Source organism: Passer montanus, unplaced genomic scaffold (assembly GCF_014805655.1).
Source record: "Passer montanus isolate IOZ18808 unplaced genomic scaffold, ASM1480565v1 scaffold139, whole genome shotgun sequence".
Lineage (NCBI taxonomy): Eukaryota > Metazoa > Chordata > Aves > Passeriformes > Passeridae > Passer > Passer montanus.
Genome location: NW_024360830.1, coordinates 212,351 through 227,122, shown reverse-complemented (window position 1 = coordinate 227,122; position 14,772 = coordinate 212,351). Strand labels below are relative to the sequence as shown.

At 51.5% G+C, this 14,772-nt stretch overlaps 2 protein-coding genes across 2 annotated transcripts; one reads left to right on the top strand and one right to left on the bottom strand.

Annotated features, from left to right (window-relative positions):
- Nucleotides 1-422: 422 nt before the first annotated feature.
- SLC2A10 (solute carrier family 2 member 10) lies at nt 423-6,844 on the bottom strand. The gene is made up of 5 exons (XM_039699776.1): nt 6,792-6,844; nt 3,265-4,641; nt 2,105-2,227; nt 1,444-1,579; nt 423-813 (listed from the first exon to the last, which is right to left on the bottom strand). The coding sequence occupies exons 1-5, from the start codon at nt 6,793-6,795 to the stop codon at nt 717-719; spliced, it is 1,737 nt and encodes a 578-aa protein (XP_039555710.1). The 5' UTR covers nt 6,796-6,844; the 3' UTR covers nt 423-716.
- A 6,095-nt stretch (nt 6,845-12,939) lies between these two features.
- TP53RK (TP53 regulating kinase) lies at nt 12,940-14,108 on the top strand. The gene is made up of 2 exons (XM_039699786.1): nt 12,940-12,967; nt 13,496-14,108. The coding sequence occupies exons 1-2, from the start codon at nt 12,940-12,942 to the stop codon at nt 13,972-13,974; spliced, it is 507 nt and encodes a 168-aa protein (XP_039555720.1). The 3' UTR covers nt 13,975-14,108.
- Nucleotides 14,109-14,772: the final 664 nt, after the last annotated feature.

Sequence of the window (14,772 nt, the reverse complement as noted above, 5' to 3'; positions counted from 1 at the left end):
TCTGCACTGTCCCCAGCCCTGTCTGCTCTCCCCAGAGCCAATTCAGGTGTCCTCCCAGCACAGCCAGCCCCTGGTCCCCGACACCCCAGCATCCCCATCCTCTGCCCTGCCCTGTCCCCAGCCCAGCCCCAGCAGCCTGCCCACCCCAGGCGGGGTACTCCCAATTCCCACTGGCATATCCCTCCTGCCCCTCAGGCCCCGGGCAGAGTGCGGGGAGGCAGGAAGGGGCTCTGGGGGTGCGGGGCTCTGATTTTGGGCTGTGGGTGTGACGGCAGAGCCCGGAGCGGGCGGTGCCAGCTGCCCACTGGCGGCGGGGCTGGCCCGGTGCGCCCTCCCCGGCCCATCCCGCTGCTCCAGGGACCTGGAAAATAACACACCATGCTCACAAATGAGCCTCGAGGATGGAGAAATTGTCAGCAAAACACGTGCTTTAATTGCTGCGTATAAAACCATTAATCTCTTAAACGCTAGGAGGCACAAATGATGAAAAATTAAAAGATATCGAAGGAAGGATGTATTCCCTGCCTGGGAGCAGAGATTCTCCAAGGACCCAAAGGACATGCTGTTGGTGTGTTCCCAGATCCAAGGCACTGCAGGGAGAACTGCCACTGACCAGAGGTCACCAGTTCAAGGCTGCAGAGAAGTGTCCTGATGGCCAGCCTGCTCCTCTGCTGGTGCAGCTCCTCACGCTCCATGCTGTGGGCAGGATGCTGGTTTCATGTGCTGCTGGCGTGCTCCACTCTCTGGTACAGTGTGTGAGTGCAGCTGGCTCCTCTTCCACGTCTCTGCTTGAACACATTTGCTTCCCACACCCTGCTGGGCAGTGGTGAAGGTCAGGAGCAGCAGCTGCAGCACCAGGGAGCTGGGCAGAGGCTGACAGCAGCCACCCCTCCTGTCCCCAGGGCTGTGTGCTCCCTGCCCTTGGCAGCACCATCTCCCCTGCTCCAGCAGTGCCTGCCCTGCCATCTCCATCACAACCAGGATGGCAGGACCACTTTTTGATCTTCCCTAGTCCATTACAAGCTTTGTGAGAAAATTACCAGGTGGGAGCCCACGTTCCAGGAGATGTCTCTGCCCCAGAGGAGAAGGATCAGCCTGGGATTATTCTAAGGTCAAAGGACACGACTATCATCCCCTCCTGCCTCCTCCCTGACTTTCCTGTCCCATGTTGTGGTCCTGGTCTTCTCTCCTCGACCATGAGTCCTGGTTTTTAACCCATTTTTCTTGAGTGTCACTACTGCCCTCCAGCAGCACAGCTGCAAGGCTCAGGGCAGTGACCTGCTGATGAAGGCACTGCAGCTCTCCCACCCTGTCCCACAGCCCCGCCACAAACGTGACATTTTCTATTTTCTCAGTAGCACATCAGCCCAGTGCCACAGAGCCCAGGGCTGGCAGTGGGAAGCCCCAAAGGCAGCATTCCTGCTGGGACAGCAGCACACCTACCGTTTCCTGGAGAACTGCTGGTCTATCTCCTCCAGGGACTGTCCTTTTGTTTCCGGCACAAAAAGGTAAATGAACACAACAGCCATCACTCCCATCAGCCCATAGAGAAGAAACATCCAAGAGAATCCGATGGCATCTGCAGAGATCCAGGTGTGTGAAGGAGGAGTCACACCGTGGGGTACAAAGGACACTGGTTGCTTACTGTGAGGTGGTCATTGGTGCCTGACAGGGGCATTTATTTTGTGAAGCCTTCAAGAGGGCTGGGAAACTCCTTACCTGCAAGGCTTGGACTGAGAATTGGCAGAGGGAAAGGCTTTGCCAGCAGCAGGGGCAAGAAGGCAGCCGAGGTCCAGGGCCAACAGTGCCTGCTGAGCAGTGCTGTAACGCTGCCTGTGTGCAAGCTGCTCACTTTGTGCTTTCTGAAACTGTGGTGCTACAGTGCAGCCCAGTGGGCAGTGGGGGATTTTTATAAACGAGTGACAGAGAGGCTCTGACCAGAGCTGCTGGTGCCTGGCTTTCCTGCTCTCAGGGGCAAAGGGTCACACCTATCCCAGCCTCAAGTCCTCGCGGTTCAAAATGCCACTTCATCTCCAAATGGCTCGTGGTGGCCACCTTCCCTAGCCAGCTGTGGGAGGTGGAGGGAGGGGAAGGGGCTACTTACCAATAAGGTCCAGGAAGGAGAGGCTGATCAGTAAATTAGCAGCCCAGTTAAAGCTGTTACAGAAGGCAAAGGCTCTTCCTCTTATCCCAGCAGGGTAAATCTCACTCAGGACCAGCCAGGTCACTGCACACATTAGAGAGATCACAAACACAGTGTGGAGTTAAGCAATTTGTTTGGGAAATGGGCAAGGGAGATTTCAGCAGGGGGTTTAAACTCTGGCTTCACCCAGCCCCCGCTGCTGGTGGTGCCAAACATTCATCGATCTCAGAGGCAGATCACAGCAGAACCCTTCAAACCCCCTGTGCTCAACGCTTCATGGAGGAATGAAATAGCAATAAACACGCCCAGGGAGTAAAGAAGAAAGCAGGGTAGCTGGTCATTCCATTCACAGGAGATGAAGAGCTCTGACAGGCCTGCTGTCAGGTCATGCTCTTTGTAAAGAAATGAGAAAAGGGTGGAATTAGGGAGACAACATTGCATTTGGGCTAAAATCAGAGTTAAAGCAATACATATCTTTAAGTCCCTCTCATCCTGGGGTTATTTTGCTTGAAATAATTTGCAGGGTGGCTGTCAAATCCATGAGACTTGCTCACCTAACATTGTTTTCTTGAATTAAATGCTGTTTTCTCACATCAAGGCATTTAAATGCCAGGAAACAGTAGAACTTACATGGAAGCAAGAACTAATCTTTAATCTCATCTAATGAAAAAAAATATAATAAAAAAACCCCAACTGATATTGAGAAACTTCAAAAGAGGTTCAACTTCCAGTTCTGCACTAACTTCCATAATCACACAGCAGAAGCCCTTCAGCTCCTCTGTCCTCAGCCCTGTATTTTCCTCCTCACCAGGGGGACAGGAAGTTTATGTAGTGCTTGTAGGGTTTGTAGGATGCCCTGATTTTCCATTGAACTTCAGAGAAAAAAAGCAGCTTTACAAGGGTAGTGGATAGCATGGAAGAGAAAGCTACTCCAGTGCTGTAGCTGACAGAGCTGCAGTGCTAGAAAATGATTCAGGGGGCAGGAGGGGATGTATTTCCAGTCCCCAGACAGTGAGCTGCTCAGCACAGCAGATACATAAGGAATGGTTCAAGCAGGCAGCCTGCAGATCAGCCCTGGTTTAATTCTCTGGGTTAAATGCAAGGATAAACACCACACTTACTTGGCCCAAATCCAATTGAGAAGGCACTCACAAAAGCCATCATGCTCAGCAGTGTAATCCAATTTAAGACCGTATGTTGTGCCCAGGGAGCAGCACCGAGGGGAGGGCCCGTGCTTTCCAGAGCTCCTTTCTTGGACTGACCTGCCAAGTCCCTTTTCTGAGTGAGGGAAGGATTAGGAACAACCTCTTTGCTTTGAGTGCCGGCAAAAACTTCTGTAAGGCTCCTTGTGGCAGCAAAGCCAGGGCCTGCCTGACTTTTGGCAGCAGCTGACGCTGGTGGGACGGGTGACACGGCAGCCTGGGGGAGCACAGGTGTCAGGGGGTGCTGGCTGAGGCTCTGGGAGGCATTGGGGCCTGTGGCTGCTCTGCAGTCCCTGGCCATGGCCAGCGGGGCCGTGCGGCTGCTGAGGCCGATGGTGGTGACAGACACGGCCATCACCACGCAGCCAGCCATGAGCAGCACTCTCCTGCCTGCCCTGTCTGCCAAGGCCATGGCCACCAGCGTGGCCACCACCTTTACTGCTCCCAGCCCAACTGAGGCCAGGATTGCCGAGGAGTTGCTCTGGAACCCCACGGAGTGGAAGATTTTGGAGGCATAGCCCAGCACGTTGGGCTGCCCAGTGAACTGCTGGAAGAGCACCAGCCCCAGGCCCACCAGAGTCCGCCTCCTCATGTTGTCTCTGGTCCTAAAAAGATCAAAAAATGAGTAATGCTTCTCCTGATAGGGCTCTTGCTTTGCTGCTGCTCTGTCCTCTGAGTCCTGCAATGGGATGAGGCCCTTCTGGCAGTCTGAGTCCCACGAGCTTAATTTAACAGGGTTCACTGGGAGGAAGAGGATGCTGAGGAACTGCATGGCTGTCGGGGCAATGGCCAGTCCAAACATGTATCTCCACCCCTCATCCACGTCTGCGAAGATATAATTCAGTGCATAGGACAGCAGGATGCCCACGGTGATCCCCGCTTCGTAGAGAGACACCAGCAGCCCTCGCTGGTGAGCAGCCACCATTTCTGAGACGTAGATGCAGCAGGCCATGGATGAGACAGAGATGGCAAAGCCCACAGTCATGCGGCCCATGACCAGCACGGTGAGTGACCTGGCCAGTGTGAGGAGGAGGCTGCCCACCAGGAGGACCAGGTTGCTGACCAGGATCGCTCTCCTCCGCCCGTGGCGGTCGATGAGGATCCCCCCAGCCAGGGAGGCAAGGAGGGCTCCGATAAGGACGGAGCTCACCAGAACTTCTTGCTTGAAGCAGCTGAGCTGAAAGTCTGCCTGCAGCTGCAGCAGTGCTCCAGAGATTATCCCCAGCTCGTATCCAAATATCAGCCCGCCCAGGAGAGACACTGTTCCGGACAAGAGCAGGACCAGCAGTGCACGGCCTAGAAAACAAGCAAGCAGTGCTGGGTTCAGTTCTTGATGCTATAAAACAAGCTGTCAGCATGCACAGGCTGGAAGAACTCTCCCAGGACAGCCACAGTTTTCCATCCACAAAGTCATGATGTGGAATTCCCCCACAGGTCACTAGGTCGCATGTGTAGAGCACTTGCAGACAGTCACACAACCCACCAGACTTCCACCAACTGCAGGGGTACTCATTTGGGGTGCAGAATTTTAAATCAGGACTTTTTAACAGAGTTAAGGCTTGTTTTTAAGTGCAGAACAGTGATTTGTAGTGTCTGGAGTTGTACAGTGGGATCCTCTGTGGTATCTCTTGATTGTAACTACAAAATTTGTTCTGGGCAGGAAATGCAGCTTCTGCTTTCTGGTTCCGCATTATTTTCACATTTCAGTGCATGTGGTACAACCAGCTCTCCCTGCAGGTTTTGCATTCTTATTTCCTATCTTGTGGTTAAAAGCCCTGCTCAAAAAAAAAAAATGTTTATTTTTCCTTTATTTTCTCCTTTAGTTAATCTTGTATCCTCAGCATGACTTTGTGGGATGGCCCTGATTTCTTCATTTCTCCTTCTGCAGCCCACAGCTCCCAGGATCTCCAAGTCAATTGCAGTCCAGTCAGGCTGGTCCAGGCCCACGGGACAAACTTCACTGTGAGCTGAAAGTTTACTGTTGCCACCCTCAAACACAAGTGACTCTTTGACCTTGCCCTTCCCACAGGGCTGAGTGTCCCCGTTTCCTAAGTACACAAATTTAGCTAAAATAAGAGAAAACAGCAGCAAAAGCAACTCAAACAACCCGCCCCAAAGAACCCTGCAAAACCAAGGTGCTGCATGTGCTTCTCACCATGGGGAGGGGATGCAGGGGTGACCCTGTGTGAACCATGAGCCATGTTCCACCAGCAGGGATTGCACTGAGGCAAGAGCTGATGTGGGGACCTCTGAGGACAGAAGTGACACTGACCTCACCTCCAATTACACTTTTGAAGCATAGGTGAAGTGCATTAGTTTTGGGGTTTGTGCTGTTTTGCAGCATGTAATACCATCTGAATTCTTTCATTTAATTAGAAATACTCACAGTTTTGGTAGACTGTACGTGGAAAAAATGTTGGCATAACCACCAGACCATGGAAACTTTTGTCACCCTGCTGAAGGACCTTTTTCCTGTCACAAGCTGTGATTAATGGGAAGTGTCTCTGCTTGGCCTTTAATTACAGTTATCAATAAAGGCTATTTCTCACTAACGGCTGTATATAAATACAATTATTTTTATTTATTCTGCAACCCTCTATATTTCATTTGTGCTACTTATGCCATCCCAGCTATCCCAGTCCCTCCCACCATGCTCTGTGTGACCATCTGCGCTGCTTTTAGCACTCCTTGTATATGTTAATCAGATAATTAGAAAAAATATCTGCTGAGAACATAAAGCATAAGTGGCCTTCCCATTAGCTTCAAGCCACAAATTCTATTAGACACAGACAGTCCCACTATAAATACCATGGCTGATTCCATCAGGTTTTGCTGCGTTTCTCGTTAACCTAATAAGCACTCATGGCTTATGAACTTTGACTGAAACCCAGTTTGTGTATCGTCTATTCTGACGTAGCTGGGGAATTCGAGGACTCTGCAGACCTCCACACGAGGACAGAAGGTTTGGTGGAGCAGGGAGCTGTGCCAGGCGATTCCCTCGCTGCAGCAAAGGGAGAGAATCCGTGCCCCGCTGTCCGGCCGGGCTGGGGCTGGCACCGGGCTGGCACCGGACCCTGCTGTCACCAAGGCCAGCGCGGTGGGCACCGCCCGCTGCCTCCGGAGCTCGGCACGGCACGGCAAACCCCGCTCCCTCCCCTCTCCCGAACCCGCTCCCTCCCGGGACAGCCCCGGGACAGAGCCACAGGAAATTCCTTGGCTGCTATGCTCGCTCTACGCGCTGCTGGGACCGCTAAAAACAGAACAGAAAGGAAAGGAAAGGGCGGGGGATGCACCCCAGCCTTGAGGAAAAGTAAAGTTGCAAACTTTTTTGGGGGGGTATTTTTTAGAAATTTCTCCCCGGGGCAGCGCGTTCCCGTTCCTCCCCGGCTGCCCCGTGGCCAGGGGGGCTGGCAGCCCCCGGTGCCCCCCGTGCCCCCCGCACTCACCCATGGCGGGGGCTGAGCCCCGGCGGGCGCGGAGCGCGGCGGGGCGGAGCGGGGCCGAGCGGGGCCGAGCGGGGCCGGAGCGCCACGTCGCTGCTGCCCTGCCCCCGGCCGGGCAGCCTGGGGCTTGTAGTCACCCTGCCCGCCCCTCTCGGGGGCGGGGGTCCCGGCTGGGGCAGCTGCACCGCCCCGGGGCGATGCGGAGCCGGGACCGCGGGGGGGGGAGCCCCTGGGTGAGCCGGGGACCCGGTACGGGTCGTGGTGATTTGGGTCACAAACGAGGATGTGGGTCTGGCGGCTGGAATGCCAGCTCTGTCCCCAGCCTGTCTCACTGGAGGAACAGGAATGTCACTGCCTGCAGAGCTGCTCTTGCGCACAGCTTCACCTCTCTAGACGAGAAAGCCTCCAGAAAGTGCGCAAGAGATTGCTGGTTTGTTCACGTTTTTAGTAGCTCGGCTGGAAAGCCACGGAAACCTGCTAAGAAAGGGATGGCCACTTGAAAGCTGAAAACAAGAGCAGCAGGGGAGGTTTAGGTTGGATATCAGGAAAAGGTTCTTCACACAGTGCTTGGCACTGAACAGGCTCCCGGGGCAGTGGTCACAGCACCCAGCCTGACAGAGTTCATGAAGTGTTTGGATGATGCTCTGCAGCACCTGATGGGATTGTTGGGGTGTCCTGTGCAGGGCCAGGAGTTGGACTCTATAATCCTGGTGGCCCCCTTCCATCTCAGTATATTGTTCGAGTCTGTGATTCTAAGACTGAGTTAAGAAAGGGGTGGCCACTTGAAAGCTGAAAACAAGAGCAGCAGGGGAGGTTTAGGTTGGATATCAGGAAAAGGTTCTTCACACAGTGCTTGGCACTGAACAGGCTCCCGGGGCAGTGGTCACAGCACCCAGCCTGACAGAGTTCATGAAGTGTTTGGATGTTGCTCTGCAGCACCTGATGGGATTGTTGGGGTGTCCTGTGCAGGGCCAGGAGTTGGACACAATGATCCTCGTCGCCCCCTTCCATATCAGTATATTGAGTCTGTGATTCTGTGGTTCTAGGACTGAGGTTGTCCTCTTAACTTTCATGGCTGTGGGACAGAAAGAATCAGCCTCTCAAGATTATCTCACAGTGCTCCATCAGGCAAAACATTCAGTGTTCAACTTCCTTTGCAATTAACATTCTTTATCTGCTGAGTGGAACAGGAACCTTCCTGCTGTCCTGCATAAAAGACACTGGGACTTGCACTTGGATGCAAGATTATTTTCTGAGGCTGATTTCACGTGTCCCATAGTCCAGTTTGTTAGACAAGGACTTTACAAAGCATGATACACCTCGAAGTGCTTTCAAAACTCTTTAACACAATAGGCAAACATTGCCTCTTGGTGCTGTTTGTGTGAATGGCAGCTGCTGGGCGGGTTGTGCTGAGCTCAAGTACATGAGATGCTCAGGAGTTTGCTGTGACCCCGCTGGCAGGGGAGGGGACAGCGAGGAGGATGTGGTGTCACAGGTGTGACATGCACAGAGCCTGGCAGCAGGCACTGCCACTGCAGGGTGAGTGCAGCTGACCACAAACCTGCTTTGTGAGCTGGCACGTGTCTGCAGCTAATATTGCATTAAAAACCTTTGCTGAGTTTTAATATTTGGTATGTTGTAAGCACACAAGCTCCAGGACAGCACTCTGTGGAGCCTGTGCTGATAAAGCTTTTTGCCCCATTACAGAATTGAACTGGGGAAGGTCTGAATCAGTGACCATTGTGCCTCTGACACATGCAAAAATTAACAGGTTGGGTGAAGAATAAAGAACATTGGAGTACATTATAATTTTTTTTAAAGAGCCTTTTCAGTCATCCTCTGTGTTAAATTAATAGGGAATTTAAGAGAAGTATTTAAAATTGTTATTTTTCCAAGTGTGGAGATACATCTCATGTGTCTGCTCTGTAGAGCAGTGGTACCAACTCATTTTATTCCAAGTCACAGTTCTGGGATGCTTGAGATGGGCCATATTGGATTACGTATATCATTTCAGCTTTAGTCTGTTGATATCTGGCTGCAACATAAGCAGCAGCTGATCAAATGTTTTGGTTTTGTTTCTTCTCAAAATCATAGAGAATAGGAAAAGTGTAAAATCATGTACCTGATTTGTAGATTAAATAAAAGCTTCCCATTTGTATGCTCTAATTTCAGTGGGAATACAGGATGTGAAAACACCTTTTCCAAAACCTTGTGTCTGATACAGCCTGACAGCTGCAACAGGGATCACACACTTGGTGAAGAATGGCTTCAAACACCAGCCAACAGAAACCCACATTGTTCATGGTTTTCAATAGCATTTGCATTTCAGATTGGAGCAGTTTAAACAGCTCTGAAATCACAACCAGCTCTCATGATAAGCAGAGGGAGAAATTATCCCAATTTTCTCTCTTCCCCAAGACCCACATGAGACCAGTTCATGGCAGACAGCAAACACTACATGTCTGTGTCTAGCCTGATGTTCCACATTTGGGGAGCACAGGGGGTGCAGGGGATGCAGTGTGATCTTGCCCACGATCTCTGGCCCCCCAGAGCTCAGGCCAAGGCACTTTGGGTGAGCTGTGTTAGGAACTGGAGGAGATGTCTCCCATGCATTGTTCCCCACCATGCCAGGCAGAGAGCCAGAGAGAACCCAGAGTCCTCATCAGCCCCAGGGCAAACTCACTCTTGGCTACATGACCTCCAATTTGCCTGAACAATCCCTTCCTTCTGAAATTATTGCAGTGTGAGAAGGAAGAAATTATATTTTTCTCTGTGGTCACTCAGCATTTATTTTTCTGCCACCTGAACATTTTCTGGAGGCTTCTTGGTCTCCAGCAGGGCAAGAAATATTATTAGCACTGACAACGAGAAGGTGAGGTCTTGGTGAGCACAGGAAGAGCTTTATGGTGTGTTTACCAAAGGAGGAGAAAAAGATGACATCAGTGTGTGCAGAAATGCAGCTGTCACATGGACACTGTGGAGGCTGTGGGTTGTTGTCCTCTGGAGAAAAGGGTGAAAACCTGCTATGATGTGCAGCAGGGATAGTTTGGGGGGGAAAAAAGTCTTTCTTTGGGGTCCTTAAAGTACATCTTTCTTATCACACCTTTTGTAGCCAGTGGGTGTTCTGGGCCTGCTGAAAGAATTCACAGAATTCACAGAATCACCAGGTTGGAAGAGACCTTCAAGATCATCAAGTCCAACCCATTCTGTGCCACATCCAGGCTTTTTTTAGACACATTCAGGGATGATGACTCCACCACCTCCCTGCGCAGGCCATTCCAGAACTTTATTACTCTTTCTGTAAAAACTTTTTTTTTTTTTTTCCCCAGCACCTTTGTCCCTAAACTCCAAGTGATTTTTTTTTTTTTTTTTCCCAGCACCTTTGTCCCTAAGCTGCACGTGAGAACGCCTGGAGGGGGTTGGATCCACCAATGCTTCGTGCCTGCAGGCACATTCGTGTCCTTGCTTCCTCCTGTGATGCCTTCCTCCTCCTCTGCACTCCTGTGTCTTGGCAGTGCCATTTCCCCTCCGATCCTTATCTCGCTCCTGGCTGCCGGGCTTGTGGGGCCGGGGCAGCACATCCCCAGGGCTGGCACATCCATCCCCAGGGCTGGCACACTCATCCCCAGGGCTGAGGAGCAGGAATGTGCTCCTGAGAGCTCTGCCTCGGGAACGGCAGCCTGTGTTTGGCATCAGCACCCGCCTGTGATTGCTGGAAATGTTCCCCTCTACCTCTGAGCTGGAGCAGCTGAAAGAGGCTGCAAAACCACAAATTGAAATACAAATACAGGAGGAGAAGGAAGTCCATCCTGGCAAAAGGAAGATGTGTTCAGGAATCCTCTTCACACCCTCAAGAGTATTTTCTTCTATTATGATTGACCCTTAGGAAGGGGCTCGGGGGACCAAAGTGACCAAACTCTGTTCAGTTCTTGGTGGAGGTGATGGTCCCTGAGCTGGCACAAGTGTCACAGCTGGCCTGGATGGAGACAGCTCACCAGGAACCTGCATTTATTGCACGCTCATTTACATCCCAGAGAGGTTTCTCCCCCTGATGCCAGGCTGCAGGTGTTTTCTGTCGTGATGTCCTAACCCAGGGGGTTCTCTGGCAATGCCGGTCAGCAGTGCTGGTCCCACCAGGAATTTTGTTTCCTTGTACATTTTAGGGATGCCTCCAGTATGGCAGCCTGCAACAACTCAAATTCATCCCTTTTCCCATCTGTCCAGCTCTGAGGAGGGCAGCCTCCATCCCTAAAAAAGCTGGGAGAGCTGCTTCCAGGGCTGAACCTGCCTGGTGCCAAGGGATCTGTAGGACAGCAGGGATGAGCCCATGAGCTCTGCCTTGGTTCCCATTAGCTTGGTTTGCTGGGCTGCAATTTTTAAACTTAATTACATTGTTTGTGAAAGGAGAGTTTGTAAACGCTTGTCACCAGGAGCACAAAGTTACATAAAACCATTTACCAGTCTGTGGCTTCAGAGCAGTTCTCTGGGGTGATTCAATATTCCAATAAAAATACTGGGTGATACCATAAATATTGTAAATGGCTCTAGTTAGTTTCCAAGGGCTATGTCAACTGTTTATTGCCTTAAGAGAGAAAAGAATAAGTGAAATCACAGGGAAGATAAAATTTAAATAAATAAAATAAAGGGGAAAATAAAGCAAAAATATTTTCTTTCATATTTTGAAAGCTCTGGAGGAGGTTTTTGGCCAGCATGAGAGAAAACCATCATGTTTGCCAGAATAATGAACTGAAGGCTATCTGTGTGCACTTGCTTATAGGTTGTGTATGTGTGTCTGTGGAGGTATCTGTGCACAGATGCTCTGCTAAAATCTGTTCATAGCACGGGGAAAACCTTCTGCTTTATTTGAGGGTTTGAGGCATTTGCAAATTAAGGCCACAGAGAATTCACCCCATTCCCTGGGCAAGCTGTTGGGCTCCTGCAGCCCTGCCACAGCTGCAGGAGGGTGCCACGGGTGGGCAGGATTGCAGGATGGATTATCTGTATCATTGAAAACTTGGGAAGGTTGTTTAAAAGTTGTCACTGAAGCAAGATAAATATTTGCCAGGCATGATCCCACCGTGCAATGACACGTAAGCTGTGTGGAATGTGTTAATAAAATATAAATGTTCTGAAAAGGAAACAAATGCTGTGGGTGAGAAAACAAAGACAAAATGGACTTGCAGCACCTCCAAAAGCAACAATTGAAAACACGTTGACATGGACTGGGCTGAATTCTCTTGTACCTTCTGAGGAACATATTTGCAGCATGCACAGATCACCCAGTAGGGCAGTGGGTTTTCAGGGTGCCATGAAAACCCAAGTACTGCTCCAGTGAGGTTCATGAGGACAATGAGGTTGATCCATCTCTTGATAAGATGGCAGCTTGGCTGCTGGAAGGGGGAGTGACCTGACTCAGGGCATGAGTGGCCCGTGGCAGACCTGGGGCAGAAGCTTTGGTGGTGCCCAGCGTGGGGACCCCAGGTCACAGCTCGCCCTGCTGCAGGCTGCTGATGCCATCAGCTTTCGGGCAAACCCCTTCTCCTTCCCGGCCACCAGCTGGGCAGCTGCAGGGGGCCTGCACAGGCTCCAGCAGAGGCTTTTGGCACGTGAAAGAACAAGAGCCAGCGATGGACCATGCTGCGGTGGTGCCCAGAGATGGAGTCCCCACGGTGATGCTCCAGGATGAGGGGACATCCCTGGAACCCTGCAGGGGGGTTCCACGGCGATGACGGGAAAACCTCGGGGGAACCACGCGCTCCCACTTGCCACCTCGGGAAGAAACGCATCCAACACCTCCCTTGCGAGCCCCGGGCCGGCTGCAGGTCCCGCTCCTGCGCCGGCAAAACCACGGGAGGGCGCGCCGGCTCGGGGATGCTCGGGGACGGGTCCCACCGGGCTGCAGTTACCCAGAGGCGGGCGGAGGGCAGCAGGATTCCCGGGTGGGGAACACAGGGAGCGGTCTGGAAGGAGCAGCGCCGGCAGCCCCGGGAGCAGAGCGGGCAGGGCGCGTTATAGCGGGGGCGCCCGAGCGGTACAGCCGGGCGGCGCTTCGGCAGCTCGTAGGTTTCCGTCACGGCCCACCGAGGACGGCCGGAGATTACCGAGCACTGCCGAACGGGCGCCCCGCGCATGCGCTGCGTGCGTTGCAGCGATGGCGGCGGCGCAGGCTGAGGCGGGCGGTGCGCGTTCGGTCGCGGGCGCTGCGGGCAGGTGGGCCCGGGGGCGGGCGGGCGGGGCTGCCTGGCGGGAGGGACGGATGGACACACAGACACACAGACAGACACGCCCCAGGGCGGGGTGAGCCCCGGCGCCCCGGCTCCTCAGCTCGCTCTGAGCAGATCTCAGGCACTCAGCGCCATCCTGAAGGATGCGGGGGCATTTCTGAGCCCGGGTGACACGCTGTGCTCTTTCACAGTGCCCCTGAAAGTCGCCCTGCTCTCGGCGTGCCCCAGAGCGTGTTTTATCAGGGACGCTCCCCCAGCAGGGGCTGGGCTCTCAGAAGGTTGGAGCTCCAGGTCCTGTGAGGCTGCGGGGCTGTGCAGATGGCTTGCATTGAGTGTTGGCCACTCCGAGGGGTGCAGCACCAGTGGCTGGGTGTGATCTCAACTGGCATTCCTGCTTAAGGCTTTTATGGGTTCTGTTGTGTTAAAATAAAGCTGGAAGACATGTAAATTAACTGCTGGCATTTGATTTGTTCTTTTAAATAGGGATTCCAGCTCCAGCGGTCTACTTCGTGGATTATGTCACCAACTCCATCTATCTTGAAGATATTGTGGACTCAATTACTGTTCAGGATCATATTTATTCTGTACAAAAGAGTGGGAGTGATGCCAGTGAGCTCCATAAGTTGGCAGAGAGGATGGGTGAGCTGTTGGCAAGGATGCACGATGAGGATATCATCCACGGGGACCTCACAACTGCCAACCTCCTCCTGCGGCCGCCCACGGAGAAGCTGGACTTGGTGTTGATAGACTTTGGACTCAGTTTTATTTCGGGTCTTCCAGAGGATAAAGGAGTTGATTTGTATGTTCTGGAGAAAGCCTTCATTAGCACTCATCCAGATGTTGAAACGATGTTCCAAGCTCTGCTGAAGACCTACGCAGCCACGTCTAAAAAATCTGGTCCTGTGATCAAGAAGCTGGATGAGGTTCGGCTGAGGGGGAGGAAGAGATCCATGATTGGGTAGAAGGGAGTGGGGTTAGGGGTGGAGAAAGAGTAGGCTTTGCAAAGAGGGTTATTTATATTTCCAGTTGGTTTTATTTCACAGATCACTATTTTGGTAACTGTGTCTTCAAATAAATAAACTTGAAAAAGTTTTAACTGTCATCATGTAACCAAAGTAATTGTGAGATTGGGGCACGGCCAAGAGAGAAACAATTAGAGGTCACTTCTGTCCTAAATGTTAAATATTTCTAATACAAAGTAGTTTACAATGTCACTCTACTCATCTTTGTGTGGTTAGAATCATTCAGAGCAATCTTTCTTGGCCTGTAGACCATGAATTTGTGGGAGGTTCTTCAGAGACTACAAAACAGCATCTACAAAAGGTAGCTGAGAAAAACAAGTGTGTTGTTTTTCTCAGAAGACTTTACAACAAAGGGTTTAAATCTGTTACAAACGACTCAACACATCCTGAAAATTTTCAGAACTGAATTCTGGAACATGAGTAATGCTGAAATAACACACTAAACATAAATCAGGTTTGTTTTCTTCTGGTAGTAAATTGGCTTTTTTCACGCTCAGTCAATGGTACTGTCTGAAGAAAACACAAAATTTGTTAATCCAGAGTAGTTTTCTACTGAGAAACTTCAACTTTAAGCAAGAAGTCTGCTGTAAATTTCCTCTCTTGGAGCTTTACAAGGGGGACTGCTGGTATTGCTGTTTGCCCAGGTAGGCAGTTGGCAGAGGTAGGTGGTAATTATCTTTGTCTTGTAATGTTTTCTCTATATTACTTCGTTTTTCTGGCTTACTGTATCTAACAGTG